This window comes from Falco naumanni, chromosome 4 (assembly GCF_017639655.2).
Source record: "Falco naumanni isolate bFalNau1 chromosome 4, bFalNau1.pat, whole genome shotgun sequence".
In the NCBI taxonomy this organism is placed as follows: domain Eukaryota; kingdom Metazoa; phylum Chordata; class Aves; order Falconiformes; family Falconidae; genus Falco; species Falco naumanni.
In genome coordinates, this window is record NC_054057.1 from 63,770,055 (window position 1) to 63,792,897 (window position 22,843).

The following is a 22,843-nucleotide window of genomic DNA, read 5'->3' on the forward strand; positions in this document are numbered from 1 at the left end:
CCAGACTGGCTTAGTCCTTTGCTCTGTTGAAGCTACTAGAGTTCTGTGGAGGTTACCCTTTGTAAGTCGTTAGTAAATGCAGCGCGATCCCATAAAAAACAGTGCTTGGTCCAGCTACATGTAGTGGAACAGAATTCACTGTACCCTGATACATCACTGCATACTGGCGAGTGCTCTCTTTTCCTGACAATTACTGTACTCTGGAAGACAGAGGAAGGCTGGCTGTTAGACAGGTAAGGTCTGTGGCACTTGCTACTGGAGTATGGTTCAGGCTGCTATGGACAGACTTTCAGAACTTCTTTTTCTAGTGATTCCCTGTTGATTTCTTTGTATGAAGTGTTCATACATTTCTCTAACAATTCTGGCCTGAAATTTTCCTCACATATTTCCTGCTCCAAGAGGACATCTGGTGTGGGCATGTATAAAGTTCTAGCAAGATCCCTGCTGTTCTGTTGTTTTTTGTAATTGTTGGCTTTAGATCAGCAAAAGGTAAACAAAAAGCAGTTCTAAATGCTCAGCAGAAAGCATCCAGTCCCCCAAGAGCATCCCTTAAAGAGATGTTGGCTCCTCTGAAATGTTACCTTGCCACTTGAAAAATTCTTGTCAGTCTTTCTTCAAACTTGACTTGTTTTGCTTTTCTTGTAGTGACCTGAAAATCAGGCAATGTTGAAAGCAGATTAGTTCTGTAGCTTATGAATAATGTCAGAGTGATTTTAAATCAAGATGCCTTTACAAGGAGGGTACGTAGGGATACATTAGTGTAGAGAAGACAGTGTATTATGTGCATCATTACGGGGTCCAACACACATACCTAAGTGTGTATTCATTGTCTGTAAGCCTGAAGGTTTTTAATAACTTTGTTAGGCTATTAGTATTTTCATAGTAAAACTTGCAGATCAAAAGAAATGGGATCAACAGACTGAAGATGTTACTGAGACTCCTTCACATATTAAAATTGTCTTTGACTGTGAAATAACAGTTAACTAAGACACGCGTACTTACACACTGATAGAGGCAACTTGATGCAATTTCACAAGGTGCATAATGCCAGGATACCTGTTTGGGAGGGAGCAGCAGCAAGTGTTCATAAAGTTAATGAAATGAACAGGGATAAGTTTCAGGAGTGCTGGATCTTAATCCTGATTCTGCTTAAAACTAGTGTCACTCAAGCTGCTTCATCTCTGTGTTCTTGGTTCTTCCACCCAGAACTGAAGATAGTTGACTGCTTTAGAGACCAGCCAGCATCCATGAACTGGGCTGTATGTCTCCAGAGAAGAACAAAAAATTACTGCTCCTCTTCACTTAAGCAGCATCCTTATTGTGGCTTTCTGCATTCAGTACATAGAGCGCCTGTACATGCTTACACCCTCCTTCTCCTCTGAATTATTAAACAACTGTGCGCACCCTGTGGAAAAAAAGCAGCAGCAACACCCGCTTTATCTTTCTTTATCATCCTCATTTCCAGCGCAGCTAATTATCTAAACACAGAGCTGCCACCTTCTCAAGCGACAAGGAGACAGCAGGCATCGATGTCTCCCCTCGCTGTAGCTGCCGACCCTTGCTTTTTCTGTATGGCGATGTGTGTGTGGGCACACGCGCCCAGGTTGGTTTCAAGGCACGTCGCCCAGCACAGAGCATGTCCTCTGGTAGGATTTATTATAAATGAATGCTGAAGTGCTCCTCTCTTCTCTCCCTGCCTCCTTCCATCCCTCCTCCCCTATTCTTTCTCACCTTACTTTGTTCAGTGGCCTTCAGGTTTTCACTGGGGGGGGGGGCTTTGAACAACTTGGTCTAAAAACAGTTATGAACAAGGTGTTTGGGATGCTTTGTTAATATGGCAAGTGCAACACGTGAAAACATTTGCCTGCGTAAGCTAGCGTGATTTTCAATAGCAGTCAGCTGTCCAGATGTGCCCTTGAAGCATCTTCAGCTTGCGTCTTGGTTCTTTTGTTCTTGTAGTTGCCTGGGCTGCATTTAGAAAGGGAATTCACAATCCAAACCATTCCTTATTTATTTACTTGGTTTGGGGTGACATTTGGGGATTGATGGGGAGAGTGGCAGGGCATGTGTGCTAATGTCTTGTGGGGATTGAGTTGAGGTTGTAATTGCATTATTACAGGGAATCCAGTTGTTAGGGGATGAAGGCAGTTTCACTTTCCTGGCAGGAAGGAAATCTGAGCACTTGAATCAGTGCAATATGTGATGTTCAGAGATGCTTCCTCTGCTGATCTGATCCTCAAATCTGATCACGCCTCTAGTCGCAGTTGTTTTAATTAAACTCAGAGGAATTCTGCACATTGTGCTGCAAGATTAACATTTTTGTTTAATTAGAAACACTCAGTAATAATAGTTGTACCAGGCCTCCCCCAACACACACACATGTGCAATCACACACATTCTCACACACACACCCTGCCAGTCAGGAGGGTTAGTCTCTCTGTAGATTAATTGGTTCATGAAATTAACGGACGCAGGTTTGAGCCAGGTGGAGTAGCATCACCAGGGAGCAGGATAAAAGCAGCAATCAATAATGATGTCATCTTCAGCCAATGCGGCAGCCGCTCCGTGGCTCCTTAACAACACACCACCGCCTGGTTAAATAGCATAAGGGAAGAGAAGACGTTAAAAGCCTGGCTGAAAGCTGTGCAAAGGCAAAGCAATTCCCAGGGCCCCTCTGTCCTGAGCTCACTCTTGGGGGGCTGGGGTTTTGCAGCACACGTGATCTACAAGAGCACACACTGTTTGGAGTCTCCTGCGGTGCCCAAGCACAGCCTGGTGAACTGAGATCTCAAAGGTTTGGTTCAGTCCCTAGTTAAAGACGTTTATTTTTCTAATTTCGAATGCAATATCCTGGTTTAGAGGTGCTTTGGGTGCACCGAAATGACTACACCTTTTGTACAACTGTAAGCCATACTAGGAGATCAGTATTACTTTAGCAGTTATGAAACAGTACGTATATTTATTTGTGGTCAGATTCCTTTGATATATGAGGAGAGGTGTGGTTAATACATTTCACACTCCACTGAGTCACAATAGGTCCTTTATAACTCTCCAACAATGGTCAGAGGACAGAAACAATGCATATTTCTAAACACACAACTGAGGCATTTAAACCCTTTTCTTCTCTACAGTAGCTGTGCACTGCTAATAATAGTATTGGACGAGAATTTCTTGGCACTGGGCATCAGAGCAACATACATACCTTTAGCTCTGCCTTCATGATTTCATAGATTTTTAGAAGTTGAGTGTGAGGTGGCAGCGTGGAATAGCTCCTAACCAAATCATGAGTGTGCTGAGCTTGTGTAGAGCAGCACTGGTGATTCTGCTTTGCTCTTACAGGACAAGGCACCACCACAGCAAGGCCACTGGATTTCTCTCTCATTCCACCGTCTCCAGGTTTGGCCATATGTACTTTGGCGCCATTCCTTCTGATACATAATGTTCTGGCAGTAGGAAATGAGCTTTTGTTGTGTTTGTAGTCGGCAGGGATGTTTCCCGACCAAGGCAAGGGTTTCCAGCCCATCTCTGCTGCCACTCTGATAGCTCCCATTGGTTTCACTGGGTGACTGATGGTGCTGTATGTTGCTTTTTGAAAAATCCCACCTTTTTTAAATTTTCTGTGCTATTTCCTTTCTGTTCCTACACCTGCTTTTGGGTTGGATTCAATGCCATGGATTTCCGAGACTGTGATTCCTCAACACGCCTCATCTGAAATGACAGAGAATCCCTGTAAAGTCTCATCCCAGTGCTGGTATCGTCCTTCCAAGCTGCCCTCTTCCAGAGACTGATTTTCTGGGGGGAAAAAATGGCACGTTCCTGAGCTGCATCAGCCAGCAGAAGACAGCTCTCTTCCACATGAGTTAGGAGGTCGTGACAAAGATTATGGGGGAAGCACTGGAGTTTTGTGTTAGTTATCACAAATTAGTCAGCATCGGTTAGGATTGCCCTCATCACCCTTATTAGTGAAGGCAAAGGCAAGATTGAGAGGAAGCAGGAAGCTCAGCTGAGCCTGCCTCCTAGGTGCTGGTGCCACATCCCTCTTCTTCTAGGGCAGCAGCACTCTGAATTAATAAATCTGAAAATCACACCCTGTCTGACAGCACTTGGCGTATTGTTGTTATGTGTGTCCTCTCTGGTAACTGCTGCATGGTATTTTCCTTTCCCCTCTCTCTTAGTATTCACTGGGTCATTGACAGGCCTTTTCACATCGTCGCTTTCACTGTTTCTCTTATGCAGTTTGTTTTGTTCTGTGGGGTTTGGCAGAGGAAGGTGAACCCCTCCTTTTAAATGTGACCGTAGAGACTGTACTCTGCAGCACAGGGATCCTTGCCATATGTGAGCACACCTTCTGCTGTAAAAAAGAAATAAGTGCCAGTCACCTGGCAGAGGGATTCAGTGCAAGACCTGGAGAAACTTTGAAATGACTACTCCCATGCCCCAGAGAGTTTAAATAGATTGCATTTAAATGTAGAGTCTTCTTGTGGGTTGTTAGAATAGTCACACAAAATGGACAAGCTGGTAAATTTTACTGTATAGCGTGTTTTCACATACCATCTATGGACCATTTACCGTAGCCTTGTTTTAAATTGCATTGCACAGAGTCCTGGGCAGCAAGTCTGCCTGATGCTTTCTTCGATGTATTCCATTGCACAGCTCCGTCAGGCACCCCAGTCCCTAGTACGTGTTTAACCGCTCTTCCTTTTTTCTTTACCACCAGAGGACCAGTTACCTCCTGGTTTCCCAAACATTGATATGGGTCCGCAGCTGAAAGTGGTGGAGCGGACACGAACGGCCACAATGCTCTGTGCAGCCAGTGGGAACCCAGACCCAGAGATCACTTGGTTCAAAGATTTCCTGCCTGTCGACCCCAGCGCGAGCAATGGGAGAATAAAACAACTGAGATCAGGTAAGGTCTCTGTGTGGGACTAGAGGAACTGAGACCTAGATAGAGACGTGAAGAGACTGCTCAGGGGTTTCTGAAGTAGAAGAGAGGGCTGATAGACATAGGCCCCACTGGTGTGGATTGGGGCATTAGCTTTTCTTTGGGTTTGGAACACAGCGTTCTTACCTGGGGAGTGCTTGGAGTGTTTTCCCCTCCAGCCCATCCTCCTGGTCTTCCCTACTGCCTAGTTGATATACAGGGAATCACAGCAGGGAAGCTGGTTCCCAACTAGGAGACACTGTAACTAGTTCCCTGGATAACAGTGCTCTCGCGGCCCAGGGGAAACTGGGGACTGGATGGGGGCTGAGGGTTTCCTCCTCAGACCAAGAAATGGGTAAGGAAGAAAGAACTGCTGTGGAGATGTGGCTTTTTAGGCTGCATGCACCTGGTATAGGGTCCACAGCTCAGGGAGCCTCTTACTGTTGTAACATGGTCCTGTTGGTGTAAATTGAGCCGCTCAAAGCTGGCATTGAAGAACAGCTCTTGCAGGATCTCTCCAGCATCAAGTCCTTGCAGCCATCGCTGGAGAGCAGTTGTGAACATTCTGGAGTGATCCCTTGGTGCTCAGTGGCACTGCCCATGGAGTGGATCTCCATGAACAGATGTACCCCAGCTCTGTGGCTCTTGTCAGTTTTCCATCTTTCCCCATCTGCTTGTCCATCTGTCTCTCTTGTTTGTTTTATGTTTGTTGTTTTGTGTGTGTGTCAACGTGACATCTCTTAATATTCACGTTTCAGGAGCTGTTTTTATACTTGTTAAATCTGCAAGTTCAGTGTGTGAGAATGTGTGTATGTGTGGAAAGAGGGCACAGGTATATTTATTTTTGAGTAGTACTCATAAAGCACTTCCATTGATAGTTGCAAAAATGAAACAAGCTTTGAAAGTTTGAAGTTTTGACAAAAACTAACCTAAGAAATAATCCTTTCCAAATACTGCTTGGACTGACTGCTTTGACCCAGCCTAGACAAAACGTGTCACTGTGGTTGGACCCAGCAAGCACTAGCATCACTTCAGCTACTCAGAGCATTCCTTCAGCCAACGCAGATGGAGCATTTTCAAGAGTCTTTTTTGGCAAAAGAATGGCATTGTTGTGGGCAAAGGGAAAGCAGAGGCTTCAGTGAAGCAACCGAGTTTGCTCTGTTCATGTTAGACATTTAACAAGTCAGCCAGTCAAGTGATAGCTGACTACTTCTGCCCAGACGGCTGCTGGCTCCAGAGAAATCAGTTCTGACTACTGTCATCTTGGATCTGAACATCAGAGAACGTAACTGCCTGATTTTTCGCTTGCCCTGTTTGGCAAAGATTCTATGTGAAGATTTTTAGTTCCATGGGCCACGGGTGGAAAAGATTCAGTATAGTTCCAGTTCAGTGTAGCTTTTACACACCTGCATAAACGCATCCTTATTCAGTGAAGCAAACTTACAAGCAGATACTTAAACTGCTTTGTTGAATTAGAATGGATTGTTGAATCCCACAAACACAGATGAGATTGACCTCCCCGTTTTATCGTAACAGCTGAGGCAAATGCAAATAAAAAAAAATCACTCAGCATAAATTATGAGGGGTAAACTAGAATTATATCATGCTCTGTGACCGTGATCTGAAGTGTGAGTAATGCATAGGCAGAATATTTTTATACGTTTATCATCTTGCTAGAATGCCTTTATACTCTTTAGCAGGATTTGATCTGGTGTTTTTCTTAAAGCTACCTGAGTGCTGCATTTTTATTCTAGTGGATTGTTAGCTACAGGGTGAACTCTTGGCCTTTCTGATAAATCAGAAGATACCTGCTGAGAATTAATCTCATTTACAGCTGCTTTGAATTAGTGAACTGGTGAAACCCTGAAGCATCCCTGTTGTCCTTAGGGGCAGAAACCTGTTGCTTGTGTGAAAGGGAGTGCAGATTCCTGAACAGTCAGGACTTCAAGTTCTCTGATTTTATCTACTTTTATGGCCTTTCGAAACTTTCATGTTCTGTGATGCAAAGGCCTGTGAGCAAAGCATGTTAACATTAGGGTCATCTGTGCTGGGTTAGTATTTTGGTCAGTGGAAAGGAGTTGTTTTAAGGCCAAGGCAGACCAGATTCAAGTGTGTGTTTGTAACCTGAGTGTGGTGTGCAAGGCAATGGCTGGTTGAGCGCTGATGGTGTGAGTGCTGCTGAAGTCAGGTCTTAATTTAATATATTTATCTTTCCAGAAAACAAATTTTGCTGCCAGAAGCATGACACTAGCACATGTTAGGGCATTGGATGCTTCAGGACACTGCTAATAAGCTTCAGTGCCTTTCACCCACAGGTCATCACTATGACTCCTGCCCAGCTTCTTGGGGATTAACTATTACACCCAACTTAACGGGTGTTCAACAAGCCCTCTGTGAATAGGAGTGCAGGGTGGAGGAGTGACCCTGGTCCTAAATCACAGCTTCATTGCTACACTTTGTGCTAACAGATTTAGGACGGAAGCCAGTGACTCTGTTGTCTCTGCAGACTTAACTGTGCGTTGCTCCCTGACGGAGGCTGGGCCAGGCTGAGAGAGCAGCAGGACAGGACAGTCACCCAGGTTCTGCCCTGGAGATAGTCATCAGGATAGCAGCCATGCTGCTTTATTACTGTGGGTGTTAAGAACTGAATTTATATCAATATATGAGTTAGTGGCAAAAATGCAAATTAGTTCATTAAAAGGTACAAGTGAAATGTCATACACAGAGCTCTGCAAAATCAGGTAGCCGTGTCCGGATTTGCTTCTCATTTATATGAAAACTGAATGTTTCACTAGCAATATAAATGGACCTCTGAGACCACGGTCATTATATTCACATCATCCTGGGGACCCGTTTATGTTATGGGTCTTCAGTATAATTGGGAAACAGGTGATACATCATTAACCATAGTGGCTTTTCTCTATTCATTATTTCTTCTCCTTTCTACCTCCAGATAAACTTTCCAAGCAATGGGAAATCTTTTAATACTTGGGTGTTTTGACTGAATGAAAAGCTGAGTTGTCAGTCAGAGGAGGATGGCAAGAAGCTCTGTCCAAGCTTCTGCTTCCCTTAGACATACATGAGCATCTCAGCCTTAGAGACCCAGGTTGTCTAAGGGCTGCAGTGGTCTTGGTGGTGGAAGAGAAAGGGGTATTTCTGCTTCACCCCGATGCAAGCAGTCTCGGGACATTCCGAGTGGGAGCCGATGTCCTTTACTCAGCCGTGCCATCTAGGGGTGTAACGGGAAGCAGCCTGCACCCCCCCTCCTTGCATCATAACCGCTAAAACCTTTTGTGTCTTATGTGTGTCTTCTGTTTTCTAAATAACTGTCTATAACAAACTTTGTTTTTTCTTTTTGTTGTTTTCTTTTCACTTTTTTTTAACATTCAGAGACCTTTGGTAAGTTTGTTCAATTTAAAAAAAAAAAAACATCAAACCAAAAAACCCCAAACCTGCTGATGTCCAGATTTGTAACCCTTGCCCTTTAAACTAATTCCTTTGTAACAGCTTCTTGATAGGCATGCTGTGCATTTCTTCTACTAACTCTTTCAGTAGGGATATTTTGCCCTCTTAATGAATTTCTGCAGGGGTATTGCAGGCTACAAAAAGAGTAAAAATCATCCTAAATATAATATATCTGTATAAAGAATAACAGCTAAATATGAACCTCCTAATATTTGATAGGTATTTCTTTTTTATCTTAGCAACAGTTGTCCTGTAATTCCCCAATTACACAATAGCCTGTACCCTGGAACTGTGATAATTGTGTTCACACCTGCAGGAGGCCTTGGAGTTTCACATCTAACAGGGTTATTGGCATTTTTAGAAGGGAGAGGTGGGGATGCGACATTTTCAAATTGAAGCTGTAAATCACAAGTCATCGGGTACAGGAAAAGGTTGAGCAAAGGAAAAGCCCCCCCCCCGCCCCCAGATCATCTCTGTCCCTGGAGAAGCCAGGAGCCTGTCTGCAGAACTCACGTCACATTTCCTCCGTGTGCCAAGTCCCCTTTTGTTATTAGAGATGTAGCAATTGCAGCTGTCAGCCAGGATCCGGCATTTTAAAATTGCAGAAGACCCTTGATGATTGCTTGCTTGTTTAGAATAGAAAGCGCCCTCCAGCCCTTGGGAGAGGAGCATAGCACACACATGTTCTCACACGTGGCCTGACAGAAGGTGGGGATGTGTTTTCTGTCATTACCATGGCAATGGTGACTGTCCTCCTCTCCCTGTTTTCAAGGCTTGCAGAATCCGTAGGCAGCTTGGTGTGTGGGAGGTCAGAGGAAGGGATGGTGGAAGAGCAGATACTGTCCTCTGTGACAGAGAGGAACACCTGCATGGGGTATTCTGCCTGGTACCATCTTGGTCCTTTATAATCCAGAGGCAAGTTCTTTAAGCTGCCTTTTGTCTTTGCTGCTAAACACTAGGCTGGCCAGCTGGGCTCCTGCAGCCTCAAAATTTGCCCTAAATGGGCAGATCTCCTGGTCCTGGGAGGCTGTGGAAGGAGATATGAATAGTTCGCACATGGCGTCTCAACACCAGCTTTTCACTTGGAAGGTCAGCGTCCAGCGTGAGTACTTCTTCCGTTCGTTTTCCTGCAAAGCTGGTTATTCTGCCCTGGACAGCGGTTATAGCCTTGTGCATTTGCTTGTGCACAGTTTAGGACACCAGGCAAGCCAGCCTCCACCACCACAACCCCATATCCAATCTTACAGGACCTGTCAAGAGTTCTTCAGAATAATTATTCTATTTGATATTGTCCTCTAGCACCATCCTGCTGCCCTTATATTGAATATGAAGCTGGTTAGATGTGAAACTCCAATAGTGAAAATCTACCATCTGTGTCTCCGCCACCATTCAAACTGCAGTTCTTTCCTCGCAAGTTACTTGATCTCATTCTGATTCAAATTCTGTCCCTTCCATCCCTGGTATGGGGCATCTTGCAAAACATGTTTTGCTCCTCACTTCTGTGTCCTGTGTGTCAGAGTTAGAACTGGGAAGACCAAGGTGGCAATGCTTGGCTTATCTTGCTCTCCAAGAGCACTGTCTCCAAGGCAGTCTGTCTCTGAGAGCTGCTGACAACCTATTTCCAGGGGCAACATCTGATGCTTAGAGGGAACAGTGAATAACTAACCTACAATGACACAAGAAGGTAACAGCAGCTGTTGTATCTATGCTTACATAGTTCTAACTTCCATCGTGTTTCTCCTGCCAATTAGTGTGAACCTTTGCAGTTAAGTGCCAGGCTTAACCAAGGCCAAAGAAGCTTTATAGCTGTGGGTCATGTTGGGGTCTCTTCCCCTCTAACCCTCTTTCCATGAGCCTTGTTCCATATTTGTGCCACAGATGGCAGATTTTCACTCCGGTTTTGAGACAGAAGGATGTATCAGAGGCTGTTTTTATTTCCACTGAATTGAACTATAACCCTTTCCTGCTTTTTCTCTCTTGCTTTTTAAAACCTTTCTGCCGTCTCCTGTGTGGAGATCTGCCCAAGTACACGCTCCCCCACCTCTTTCTCTTTCAAGCGCTGTCTCTTCAACCTTTGTCCTGATAGCTAACCAGCCTGCTTTATTAACCTTAGCTAGTTCCTAACCCTAACTAGATGCTAACTTTTCTCAAGCAAATAACCTAACCTCTTAACTAGAAGCTGAGTATAACTAGAACCTAATATCCTAACACTATAATACCTCTCTTCCCTCACCTCCTTTGAAAAATAAAAGTGAACTGTAATCAGTATCTATATTTTTTTACCTTCTATCCTGAGAATGGAGGTTTGAACCGCAGCAGAATAAGGATGAGCAGGGCCGAAGGATAAAGGAGGGAAGGGGTTTTCTGGTAGTTAAGGCAGATTGGCATGTAGGAGGCTCTGACTCCTCCTGGTCTTGCCTCTGCCACAGACTTCCCTCTGTGCCCTTGGGCACGTTGCTTCACCTCTGCCTGGGTTTCCCCATCTGTAAAGCGGGGGTAGTAATGCTGCTGTACCTCCCTGGGGGAGAGGAGAGGGTGTAAGGCTGATACTTACCATGTAATGTGCTATCCAAGCCCTGGCTGGGAGGTGCTGCAGAATGGCAGCAATGTTACCACTGCAGAGGAGCTCTTGCATTTCTCCCAAGTAAGAGGCAATACTTGGAATTACGGAATCTGCCCTGTTCTCAGGATTGGGGTAAAAACAACCAGCTAAACCCCCCCTTCTTTGATAAGCTGTGTGATGAGTTTGAATGCCGCTGTGAGCAAAAGGACCTGCCATGTTTTCAAAGGAAGATGGTTGCAACCTCAGGAGGTCAAATGGGGGGACAGTGATTTTACCGTTGATGGTGGCATGGTTCACCAGCCACAATAGCACTTCCTCCCACCTGTGAGACCTGCCTAGGCAGAAGACTTACGTTAGGCACTTAAAGACAACTGGAGGGGGTTTGAATAAAAGTAATCCAAGGGAGATGCAGTCAACAGGCAGGTGTAGCAGGACTCTTCTCTCTCCATACAACCCCCTCCTGCACTGGCAGGCAGAGAGGCCTCCAGAGCAGTTGCATGAGGTCGCCCTTTCACTTGTACAGTAGCGTGGCCTTCTTCAGCGCAGAGCATCTGGCTTCAGTCTCTGTGCAGAGCCACTGAAGGTCCTGATAAGGACGTGCATTGAATTCCTTGCACATCTGTGCCAATAACTAAAGTTTGAAACTGGGAATTTGCCAGCAAAGGTGGTCTCAGACCTGCAACTCTTAATGTGATGCAAGGTACCTGGATGTCCCTTTCCCTGTCCGGGCTAACACAGCCGTAATGCCAACCCTTTTTCCCAGGAGTGATGAAGAGAAATGCAGGTTCATGTGTTCTGCAAGTAGCAAACAGTAATGTCAGCTGAGAGCTTGACGATTTTCTTTGCATTCTTAGCAACAAAATGGAGCCCGTCTTAAGAATTTTCAAGCAGAGTGCCATGGAAGCTCTGTAAACAGCCAGCTGAATGGGACTGCTTTAAAAAGGGCATCCCCACCTTAAGTACCCTGAGCTCTCTTCAGTCTGTCCCTATAATTGAAGATGAGGTAGAGCAGGAAGTTTCCTACTGGGAACTGTCTTCCTTGACTCAGGTCCTTTTCCCACGGGCAGTCCAGGTGTTTGGGGTTTTGCAGTCTTTTTCACTTACTTTCTTTGTTTTCTTTGCAGAAGGTACACCGATCCGAGGTAAGACACCCCCAGCTCACTCACTCACCCACTCTCCAAACACTTATCTCCACTCAGTTCCCGTTTCATTGACCTGTGCTCAGTACAGATTCTTGTTGTTGTTGTTATGTTTTCTTGTCCTGCTTCACCTCTGGATATTTCTTTTCTATACCTGTATTTATTTTATATATGGTTATAATGTCCTTTTTTGTTTGCTGGGTGCACTTCGTAATACTGATACTGTTATTCTAATAACATCTCAGGCTGTGCTGCCTCAGATTTATGGCAGAGTTTTAAGAGCTAATCTCTCCAGGACTGTGAAGGACCGAAGTTTATCTTGAGCGTTAAATTTTGTCAAAGCTTGGTAAATACTTAGGACCTTCTTGGTTGATGCAAAGTGCTCCTGAGCCACTGATGGTGGCGAAAGTTTTCCAATCCTTTGCTCAGTCAGATCTCCAACACTTACCATCTCAGCGTGGCTTCAGAGCCTTCTTCCCCCTTCCTCCCCCCTCTTAGGTTTCTCTGGGAAGGATATTTGTGGTAAGTAGCTTGTGCACTGTCTCTTTAATGGAGCCAAAAAGATGGTAGACCTCAAGCTGTCATTGAAAGTCAGCAGGGATTGGGTGTGCACCCCCTGGAAAGACCCTGCTTTGGTTTTATCTACACTGGAAAATTTAAATAGTCCATAATTATCTGCTGGTAAAAGCAACAGGAGGTGCTGTAGGTGAGATTTACTTTTTTGCACATCATTTCTAGTGGCTCCTGACAAGTGCTGAAAACTCGTTGACCTCTACAGTATAATTTCCACTGTTGCATTCACCAGCAAAGCTGCAGTGGTCAGGATGAAAGGGGTGAGTCCTTACTCCCCTGGCGAAGCTGCCTGCCTGCAGTTCATGGTTCTGTTCCTGCTCTGCAGTGTGGCTTCGTCTCCCTTTGTGTATGCTCAGCTCATGAGCCAAACAAAAAGCATTGCTCATGAGCCACACAAAAAAATTGTCTGGTACCAGTAGGAGCAACCCACAGATTTGTCGAAATGAACAGAAATTTCTAGGAAAACTCGCTGACCGGCTCTCCGCCGAAGTGGAGCTTTCCGATCACAGAGCATGCTTGAGCTGTAATTCAGTATGAAATATGCTCAGCTGGTGTCTCAGTGTGAAGCTTCATTCTATTTGGTTTCTAACTCCTGTTATGCTGAAATATCCACAGATTCTTTTGAAATGAATTTGGTTTGGTTTAGTGGCTTGGGTGGAGGGTTTTCGGTTTTTAATTCTATCTGTTCTGCCTTTGAGAGCTACCAGGCGCAGTGGATGCTGGCAGGAGTCACACTATCACACCCCATCCCTGTCATAAATACTCTCACAGCCTCACATCTTCCCACGCAGGATCCTTTTTCACCCATGCACACACAGGGGAACATGAGCTCCATGTCCTCCCCATGTGAACACGTTGGTTTTTCCTTCCTGAAGAGGCTGTATCTGCAACCAACAGTGATATCATTTGCACTTCTCTTGCTTAAGATTTTATCAATAATATTACGCTGAGCTGGAATTGTTTGGTTTTCATATTCAGGTTTTTTTCCAGAGATGTGAGTTAAAGGAGTCTTACCACGTGAGCACTGTCCATATCTGTAGTATAATCATGTACTCCTAATACATAAAACATTTGATAGCCTGTTGAATTATTTATGCAGTATGTATTTTAACTGGAGTTTTGCAGGGATGAAGCCTTCTGAGGTAAATGAGGCAATTTTCTTCTGTGTAGTTACGTGCTGAATATCTCTGCATGTTTGCTTACAGGAATGTTTAGTATGGGCTCTGGGTATGTTCCTGTAGGCTGTAGTAATGTGCAGGTTTAAGAAAAACCTTAATCCTTTTGGCCCGGTTGGTGTAAACCACACAGGCAATTTGGAAATTCCAACGCAGTGTTTACAGGGTTTTCCCTTAGGAATATCCACTGTCAGTAAGGTGCTTTTCACACTGGCTCTTACCTCCTGTAGAATTCCTGTGAATCAGGTATTTGGGCACAAAACAAAGGCAGCAGGGATAAAAGTGCTCATGGGGTCCTAGGCAGTGGGTGACAAAGCCTTTCACTTTTATGGTCACTGCTTCGAATCGAGCAGGGGAGAGGCGACTGCCTTCTGATAGATTTCTGGGGATCACAGTACTATGGATTACTGGTTCAGTTCTGGTGCAGAATGCCTGCATTGCAGAAGCCACAGAAGTTGATGGTTTTGCTGAATGGTTCAGTATGGAGAGCAACACTTGGTACGGAGAGGGGTATTAAGTTTTCTCTGCCTGTTGGGTGCACATCAAGCCGTAACACTGAGCGCAGGCAGCAGCTGATGTCGGGCAGGGGGCTTGGTGCTGCCAGAGCTCATAGCCCAAGACCCCCAGGCAGCGTCCCAGTGTGTATTAGCCCAAGGGGAGGAAAAAGCAAAACTCTGATGCTATTGCTCTCTCTTCAAAACAGAACAAAATGGTGATGATCGTCTCTTTGCTGCCGTCTTCTTCTCTCCTCCCAGGTGGCCTGCAGATTGAAAGCAGCGAGGAGACAGACCAGGGGAAGTATGAATGCGTCGCCAGCAACAGCGCCGGAGTGCGCTACTCCTCCCCTGCTAACCTTTACGTGAGAGGTAGGGAGCACATCGGCTCACGACACTGGCAAATATCTCCCTCCCCGTGGCCTTCCTTTGTCCCCAGCTGTTTGATTCGATCCCGTCCCTGAGCGCACGGGAAGCACTGGTGTTAATCGGCTGGATCCTTACAGTGAGCTGCTGAGCTTGCAGGGGCATCCTGGTGCGCCCTTACGCACCCTGACTTCCTCACCATTGCTGGTGGGTTCAGCTCCTGTGCCAGCATTGCAGAGCAGCAATACAAGGCTGCGTCACCCACAGCAAAGTCAATTATGACCCAAAATAGTGTGCCCAAGAGTCTACCAGCATCAGCCTGCAGAGCCCAGAGGGGAACAAACAGCTCTGACTGCAGAGAAGCCATAATCCCCTTTTCTCCCAAAGGATCCCTGCTCTCTGGAAGTGGGAAGGTTTCAGTTCTATTGGTGTGGGTGTGAGAGGAGGGGAGGACCCTCTCAGCCCCCTCCACTGAGCTCTCTGTCCCCAGGATCTCACCAGATTGCAACAGGAGGGTGCATTCTCACTTCTGGTCTAAGTCCCAGCTGGTTTTCACTTTGCCAGCAGTAATTTGTCACTGGTTCCCTGGGCACGAATGCTGGCCATGGGCAGACTTGCAGAAAGCTGGAGATGGCCAGCAGACATCTCTGCCGTAGTGACAGATTCCTTCGCCCATGTAGCACAGGGAACAGATGACAGGGGGGTTGGCTTCTGCCTGATGCCCCCTCGATGTTCTCACACCCAGTGGGGCAACAGCCTTTCTGTTTTCTTTGTTATTTCATTTTAATCTCTCTGACCTGTAATATTTTGTGTGTAGCTTTGGTTTAATATCTTTCCACAGCAAAACCCTTTTGGTAATGAGAGAGCAGGGCTGGTCCTTCTCACTTTTTTAAAAAAAGAAAAATACCATTGGGAGGAAAAAAGAAAAGTTACATCCCAGCAAACTGTTCCCATTTCCATCCCATCGACAGAGGAAGCGCCTCCCACCTACACTCACGTTAACTCTGCAGTCAAACGCAGAGCCATGCTCCTATGTGCACTCCTTTCTCTCTCTCTTTCTCTCTCTCTCGTGTCTCACGCTCACTAAATCACATGCACATGGAGAGAAGGCTTTTAATAATTTAATGTTTCCAAGCTAAATTTTTAAATAGCCTTTTGTGGCCAGCTGGAAAATTGCGTTTGAAATTTGCCCTGTTGCCTGGGCCCCAAAATTCTTCTTTTGGGAATATAAATCTGGCTGTGATCCTAATTCAGGGCTAAAATCCTTTGCAGACAGCTTAGCTGGAATGTTTTGGGTTCTTTAAAAAAAAAAAAGCAGCAGGAAAAAATACGGGGATTTTTTTATTATTCTTTTATTTCTAAATTTCCTCAACCTTTCTGGCCACTCGGAAACTAGCAGGAGACAAAGGTTGTAAGCCTGGTGTTGCTTGTCTCCGCACCTGGATGAGGGTCGGCTCCAGGTGGATAGCGCTCTCTGTCCCGGTTAGCCTGCCTGGAACACAAAGCCAGCATTAGCCGGCCGAGAGGGTGCAGGAAACGCCGTGTAAGCAAGCTCAGCCTGTGGTTTGGGTGTTCTTCATACTGTTTAATTCCTTGTTTCTTGTGTGTTAATATCGTGGAAAGGTAACAAATTTCTGAAATGGATTTGCTTTGGGGGGAGGGAAAGTTCATGCACATTTTTCTTCCCGTTTTTTGTTTTAAAAGAGTCTTGAACACTCTTGTGTTTCCAATTGACTTGTTTCTCCCATAACATGCTTGTCTCTATAGAACACCTGGGATAGGAGTTGTAAGTTTTAACATTGCAAGGAAATGTTTTGGTTTTGTTTTGCTTTTCTTTTCTTCTTCTAATTATTTCTTTTTCCTTATTCAGTCCCATTGTGAAGTTAGCACAAGCAGGGCTGGGTGTGGGGGCTGGTGGGAGCACGGGCTGGGGGAGCGGATTTCCAGCTTGGGATCTCCTTTGTATCGGGGTCTCCTCTGCCTGGTACAGGATCCGCTCCCCCTTCTCTAAAGAGCAGATGCACTTAAAGAAGTGAGAACTCCCGGCCGGGGTTGGCACCTCTGTCGGGTGCTGATCCTGGGTTAGGATTGCGCACCGTCTGACCTCCGTGCGGAGCTTGGTTGGTCTTAAACAAAAGGTACCTAGCTGGATGGGAGGGGGAAAGTCAGGAAGGCAGGAAAGAGGGTCGTTACTATCTTCATTTTTTCCTTTCTTTTTATTTTGGTTAAGAGAAAAAAAAAAACAATCAATTTGCAGCTGACAGCCTTGAGAAGGCCTTTTTTTACTCTCTCTGTGTTTCCCCTATTTTTCTCTTCTCCTCATGTCATTGTGTTCCGCATCAAACCCCCTTAACATCCCTCAGAGCTACGAGAAGGTTGGTGTGGTTTTTTTCTTTTTTACTTTCTTTACCCACATTTTTACATTCTTAAGAGAAAAAAAAATGAAAAAAAAATTAAAAGAGAAAAAGCAAGAAATTAAGATGAGCGAGACCCGCCTGTTCCCGGGTCTCGCAGAGATGAGTTGAGTTGCATTGTGGGCCTCTCTATGCATCCTTTGGTAATGTTGCTGAGTTCTTGCACTTTTTTGTCGTCATGGTTACCTTGCCGTTTGGACATTGGGCCTGATGCATGATAGGAGAATGTAACAATCTTCTTTGCATGCCACTTTTTAAATTAATTATTAATTATTTTTTCTATATAAAAATATGTACAGTTTTGGGTTTTTTTTACAATTCTGGTTTATTTTAAGTGGATTTACTCTTACTTTCTAAATTTTTTGTTCTGTTGGGTTTTTTGCTTTCTCTTGATTTCCTATTTCATTTTTGATTGGTTATGCTGTGCTGTAGTTTATTCCAAACGCATTGTGAGAAGCCAGTGTTCCTGCCCACCCGGTGGTAACTGAACTCCTCAATCCCTCCAGGAGGAAAGGAGTCACACAGCTCTAACGCCTGTCCATGGAAGCCCTGCTATTTGGGACGAGCCTTTGTTTTGGGGGGAGGGAGGGATCTGGGAAGTGGAAAAGACGGTAAGAAGCCAGGGTGTCATTCCAAGACTTAGAACAGACCCTGGGTCACGTTATTACTTACATGTTTCTTGGAGGTGTGGCTCTTGTTCCACATCCTGCGCACAAAGAAAAACCCTGATCCCTGCTCTGAAGGGCTTCCCCAGCAACGCCGACTCGCTCACTGGTACCTGGCGTTTCCCTCCAGGAATACCCAAGGCGCTGCGTATGGGAGCTGAACTGCCGTCAGCCCAGGATGGGTAGAGGCAGAAAGCTTCCCGCTGTAGTACTGAGTCACACGCAGTGGCCTTTCCTTCGGCACCCACGTGTGCGTGGAGAGCCCATCGTCAGGCAGTGCCTTGTCTCGTCTCGTCAGCAGAGCTTGGCAGCTTCCCTTGTAGGAGGGTGATGCCTCGTCCTTGCAGTGTCGGGAGAGAAGGGCAACCAGCCAGCCGCCTTCTGCAGAAGGGTAGCTGGATCTCACGGCTCTGCCTCTCCCCAGTTACCATCTTTCTTCCCTATCATTTAACCATTACTGCCTGGCTGCCAGCACCTTGAAAACCAGCCAGGTCCAGGGAAGGTAGAGCCCTCCTTTCTAAAGGAGTGCAGAAAGAGAAACGCAGCAGTGCTAGACACTGAGAGAGGCTGCTGGGACACATCTGGCAGCTGCATTTCTATTGTGTAGAGCAACAAGAAATCTGACAAGTTACACTCTAGCTGAAAATGCCTCTTTTCCCTCTTCTCATCTCCCTGTTTATCCCCATTAAGCTTCTGTTGCCTCCCATGTGTGCATCCTGAGTGGGTGAGCCACATGGGATAGTAAACAGGTGGGTTTTTTGCAGTGTGTTAGTTGTACCGTTGGTGCTCGGTGCTTTGGCCCTTTGCAGAATTGAATGTCCTTCCTTTCCCTGTTTATGCATTTCCCTCTGCCCGTGAGTCCTCACTACTCAATAATCTACCAAAGGAGTGGCTTTCCTAGTGTACAGGTATTAAAGCTGTGTGATTTTTGAGAAATCCAGTGCAGTATTGACACAGTATCTGTCTCTTTCTTTCTCTATCTCTCTCTTTCTCTCTGTCTGTCCTTCTCTTTTTTCTTAAAATGCTGAGATTTCAGTGCTCGGACCCTCAGTGCTGGTATTCTCCCCTCCCCCTTTCGAGTCTCTCCCCCTCTCCCCTTAGATACAAGGGTACCACTCCGAAATGCTGCACTGTTGATAATGTGTTTCTGAAGCGGCCAGCTGTGGCTTTTCTAACTTTGATGCCCAAAATAGCCAAAAGTCATCCCCCAGCCCCAAGGCTCTATTTAAAGAAAAAGAAAAGAAGAAAAGGCTTGTTCTATGTAAAAAGAGCAAGAGAGAAAGAATAGTATTTGAAATTAGGTGATCCCATCCCACCTCCCTCCTGCCTAGGACTAAAAGGTGATAATCACTACTAATTACAAGATTTTCCTTCATTAATAGGAGTTTGAGTTTCAGGATTTAGGTGCAATTAAAAAGGGATTTATACACCATTGTTTTTTATTTGTTTATTTTATCTTTTATGAAGTATTTCTAACATGTCCAAACTGCACTGCTGCTGCTAGAATCTCTTGTGATCTGAGAAGGTTTTAAGATTAAATTATTCCATAAGAGCCAATAAAAATAATAATATCAACAACAATAAATAAAGCTAAATTGGATCTAGTCATGATAGGCTGGAATGACACTGGGCGAGGAAATAGAGACTTGATACCTGGCTAAAAGAGCTGATACGGTTTGCCACAGGTTATGGGCATGGTCTTGAAATTATTAAGGGTTCGCTTTGTGTATTATTACAGATCAGATCATGCCGTGGTCCAAAATAACAAAGAGTTTGCTAACAGGGAATTTCCAAGGTCAGATGCAGAAGTATCTTTATGGAGACCCACAAAAGCAGATTAGAAATAGGTGTGAGATGGATTCTGCCACCAGTCTGGGGTGTATGAAAGTTTCTGGTCTGAGCCGGTCGTCCAGATTTCACCCGTAGTCAGTGAAAGGACACAGCTCTTGCAGGCAAGTCAGCACACCTTAAGATGGGGATGCTGATTTTTAGGGGAGCTATACAACCCACCTGGCTTTCAAAAGTCCCATTGGATGCTTCTCTGTATCCCTAGGGACACAAATACTATCAAACTTCTGGCCCATAGTGACTGTAGGAAAAGGACAGATTGAAAGTCCTGTGTATCAAGAGAATATGTCTCAGTGGCAGTGGTGGAGAGCTTCATGCCTCTCCTTGCACAGCAACAGGGGCTTGCTTAGCACGGGGGAGGCTGGGTTGAGAGCCTGGCAGTTCCTAGAGCTAATCGGAGAGCGAATGGTCGTGTATAGCTCCCATGCAGCGAGCCACGTGGCTTGCTTTCGGCTAGGATGGAAGGGACACATTTTTGCCCTTTTCAATAGGCTTTGTATCTTGCCCAGAAGGGCTGAGATGCTTACTCCGCTTTGGTGGATAAAACCTGGTTGAACCTGACAGTATTTTTCTCCTCGCATCAGTGAGTGAACACATGCAGGGTCCAGGCTTTGCCCCAGAGGGGGCATGTGTCTGCTTGGCCAGGATCTATGGCCACAGCTGTTTTGCCCCCTTGAAACGGAGCACTTTGTGGCTCTCCTGTTAATTTTGAAAGCTTCAGACTTCCACCTTGATTGCTCTGTTTTGATCCAAATAGCCAGCTGCTTGGCTCAAAATAGAGCACCGTATGTAAGGACCGCATCTCTCTACGTGCTCTTCCATGTTACAAAGGGAAAGGAAGAATGAGCAATGCACCGTAGAGCTGTGTGGGCTGTGCTTTAGCAACCTCTGAGTACGCAGAGCTGCCGCTGTCAGTACAGGACAAATTGTCGTGGTTGAATTTACCAGAATTAAAAATTTTCCCCTCTTTCACACAGTGGTGCCCTGTCAGGAGTTACAAAAGGCAGCAGTTGTGGTGCTGCAGGGATAATCCTTTTTTCCCCTCTACTTGAGATTCTTGTTGTTCTGCTCTTTTCAAGCCCAGGGAGTTTTAAATGGTTCAGCAGGCATTTAAAACAGCACGGTGCACTCTCTGTGCCTGCTTAGGCCTTCCCTCTTCTGCTGCAGGAGTCAAGTACAGTGCTTAGTCACCCAGAATCAGGTTCTGCAGCCCAGGTCCTGCTGAGAACATTTCAAATATTTTTCAAGGCTCTCAGGAAAACCTGCACTCATTGAGAGACCGAAGATGAAAACAGGCCAGGGCTAAACACATAATAACGAAGCTAGTTGAAATCAATTAAAATAAACTATAGAAAATGCAGAAATAGTGTGCCTAGGACCTCAGGAAATAAAGCTTCAAAATATATTAAAATGTGACTAATTTAACAAATAATTTAGCCTGTAGCTTGCTCCTGGGTTAAGTTTGGCTCATGGGTAATTTGACCATCAAACCAGAGCTGCTGGTGGCTCAGCCCATCCCTTAATAGGCAAGTGGAACAGTTGCTAAGCTTTTTGCTTTCAATGCCATTTAGAGGTTGGAAGGAAATAATTTCACTTGCACTATAGATTTAAAAAATAGCCACAAGGTCAGAACAATCACTGATACTTTAAAATGTAGGAATTTTAATACCTTTTTAGACTAGCATTGATAAATTCTTTAATGGAAGAGGAGAGAGGCAGAACCACCACTAGTTTGTACAGCTGCCCCTGTAGTGCCATTTTCCAGGTGCTGGAGTTTAGGGAGGGAGAGTTCTGTGACAATTTTTAAGCATTATGTTAGCACTTCCATGGGTGGGGGAGCGCCCTGTCCGTGTTTGGGGTGTCCTCAGCTCTGAAATTCGAGTTCGAAACCAAACAAAGCCAACAAACGACTTTGCTGTGTTTCTGCAGAAGGATTTCTCAAGGGTATCAGGAAATGGAAGTGGATACAAAAAGCCACCCCCCCAAAAAAAAAAATCAAAACTGTATATATATGAATATCTCTCTATAGAGGGCACTTTGCAGGAACACTGTGCTGTACTGATCTCGAAATCTCTGCCTGCCTGTGTCTCTTACACCTTTTGCATCGCTGTTCTCTTTGTTTTAGGGGAAAAAAATTAGATTACACCTTGTCAAATTAAAATAACAAAAATAAAATAGTAAAGTCTGTGTTGAATGTTACAGAGCTGCTTGAAAAACAGTTGGGTTCTGATTATTTTATATTCAATCCTGTAAAAAACAACAGGAAAAAAAAAAAGAATTGCAAAAGACCAGAGATGTTCAGCCAGCCTGTCACTCAACTAATGTGTTTTTTTTAAGTGGAAAAGTAACAATGATTGGGAAGGTAATGGATTTCCTCCAGACCAAATCCAAGCCTTGGTCTCATTCTTTATTTATCTACCTATTTACTTATTTATTTTTATTTACCGTGAAGGAAATTAGGAAGGAGATGGGCATGAGGAGGGAAGTATCTCGTCCTCTGGAGGGACGGAGGTCGGAAATCCAAACCCGAACAGTGTCTCGCCCCAGCGGAATGAACTTGCAATTGGAATGGGAGAGGGAGAAAGCAGAGGCGGCTGCACGGACAGCACAGGGGCAGGGACGGACCACCTTTTGGGAGGGGAGGACAGGTGTAATCTAAGCTTCACTAATAATGTAGAGGCTGCACATTATTTTGGCACCCTTTCCCCTACCCCCTCCTCATTTTGGAGCAAGACGGAATGACTCCTGTCTCACCAAAATGGCCAATAATGTCCGCCTTCTCACCTCATTTGGAGCAGCAGCTTGCTGAGTGTCAAAATGTTTAATACCATTTGGTTTTGTTTGGTGCTTTCAACCAGTCACTTCACTTTCTTTTGTTTCCTTTTTCAATTAATTTCTTCTTTAAGATATAAAATATGTTTACTTTTTAGTTCATTTAATGTGAATCGGGGTTTGAAGTGACGGGTTCTTGTCTAGTACGCTCCCCTTTCCCCACCTCGCTCCTCCTCCAACATTTTTCTCCCTGAGCTAATCTGGAAGGGGCTTAAAAAGTGGAACTGGTTGGTTTCCTCAGCACAAACTGGTTGGTTGGTCCTCAGATTTCTCTCACTAGCAGCGTCCTGGGAACACATTTTAAGGATGGATTCTGGTGTTGCAAAAGTCAACCCTGGATCTCCCAGTGTCTCTTCCGACCAGGTCTGTAAATCTGTCCCTTTCAAAA

The 22,843-nt window shown here is 45.1% G+C and overlaps 1 protein-coding gene across 23 annotated transcripts in view; it reads left to right on the forward strand.

Moving 5' to 3' along the window:
- Positions 1–22,843, forward strand: part of PTPRS (protein tyrosine phosphatase receptor type S) — a 162,823-nt gene that overhangs the window by 86,659 nt on the left and 53,321 nt on the right. For 13 of the 23 annotated variants that reach the window (XM_040590969.1, XM_040590968.1, XM_040590971.1 and 10 more), the window contains 5 exons: positions 4,718–4,906; positions 8,312–8,320; positions 12,074–12,091; positions 14,592–14,702; positions 17,060–17,071. In XM_040590969.1, the coding sequence (XP_040446903.1) occupies positions 4,718–4,906; positions 8,312–8,320; positions 12,074–12,091; positions 14,592–14,702; positions 17,060–17,071 (339 nt within the window). The remainder of the gene's footprint in view (positions 1–4,717; positions 4,907–8,311; positions 8,321–12,073; positions 12,092–14,591; positions 14,703–17,059; positions 17,072–22,843) is intronic. The other 10 variants (XM_040590977.1, XM_040590982.1, XM_040590980.1 and 7 more) reach the window with 3 other exon arrangements.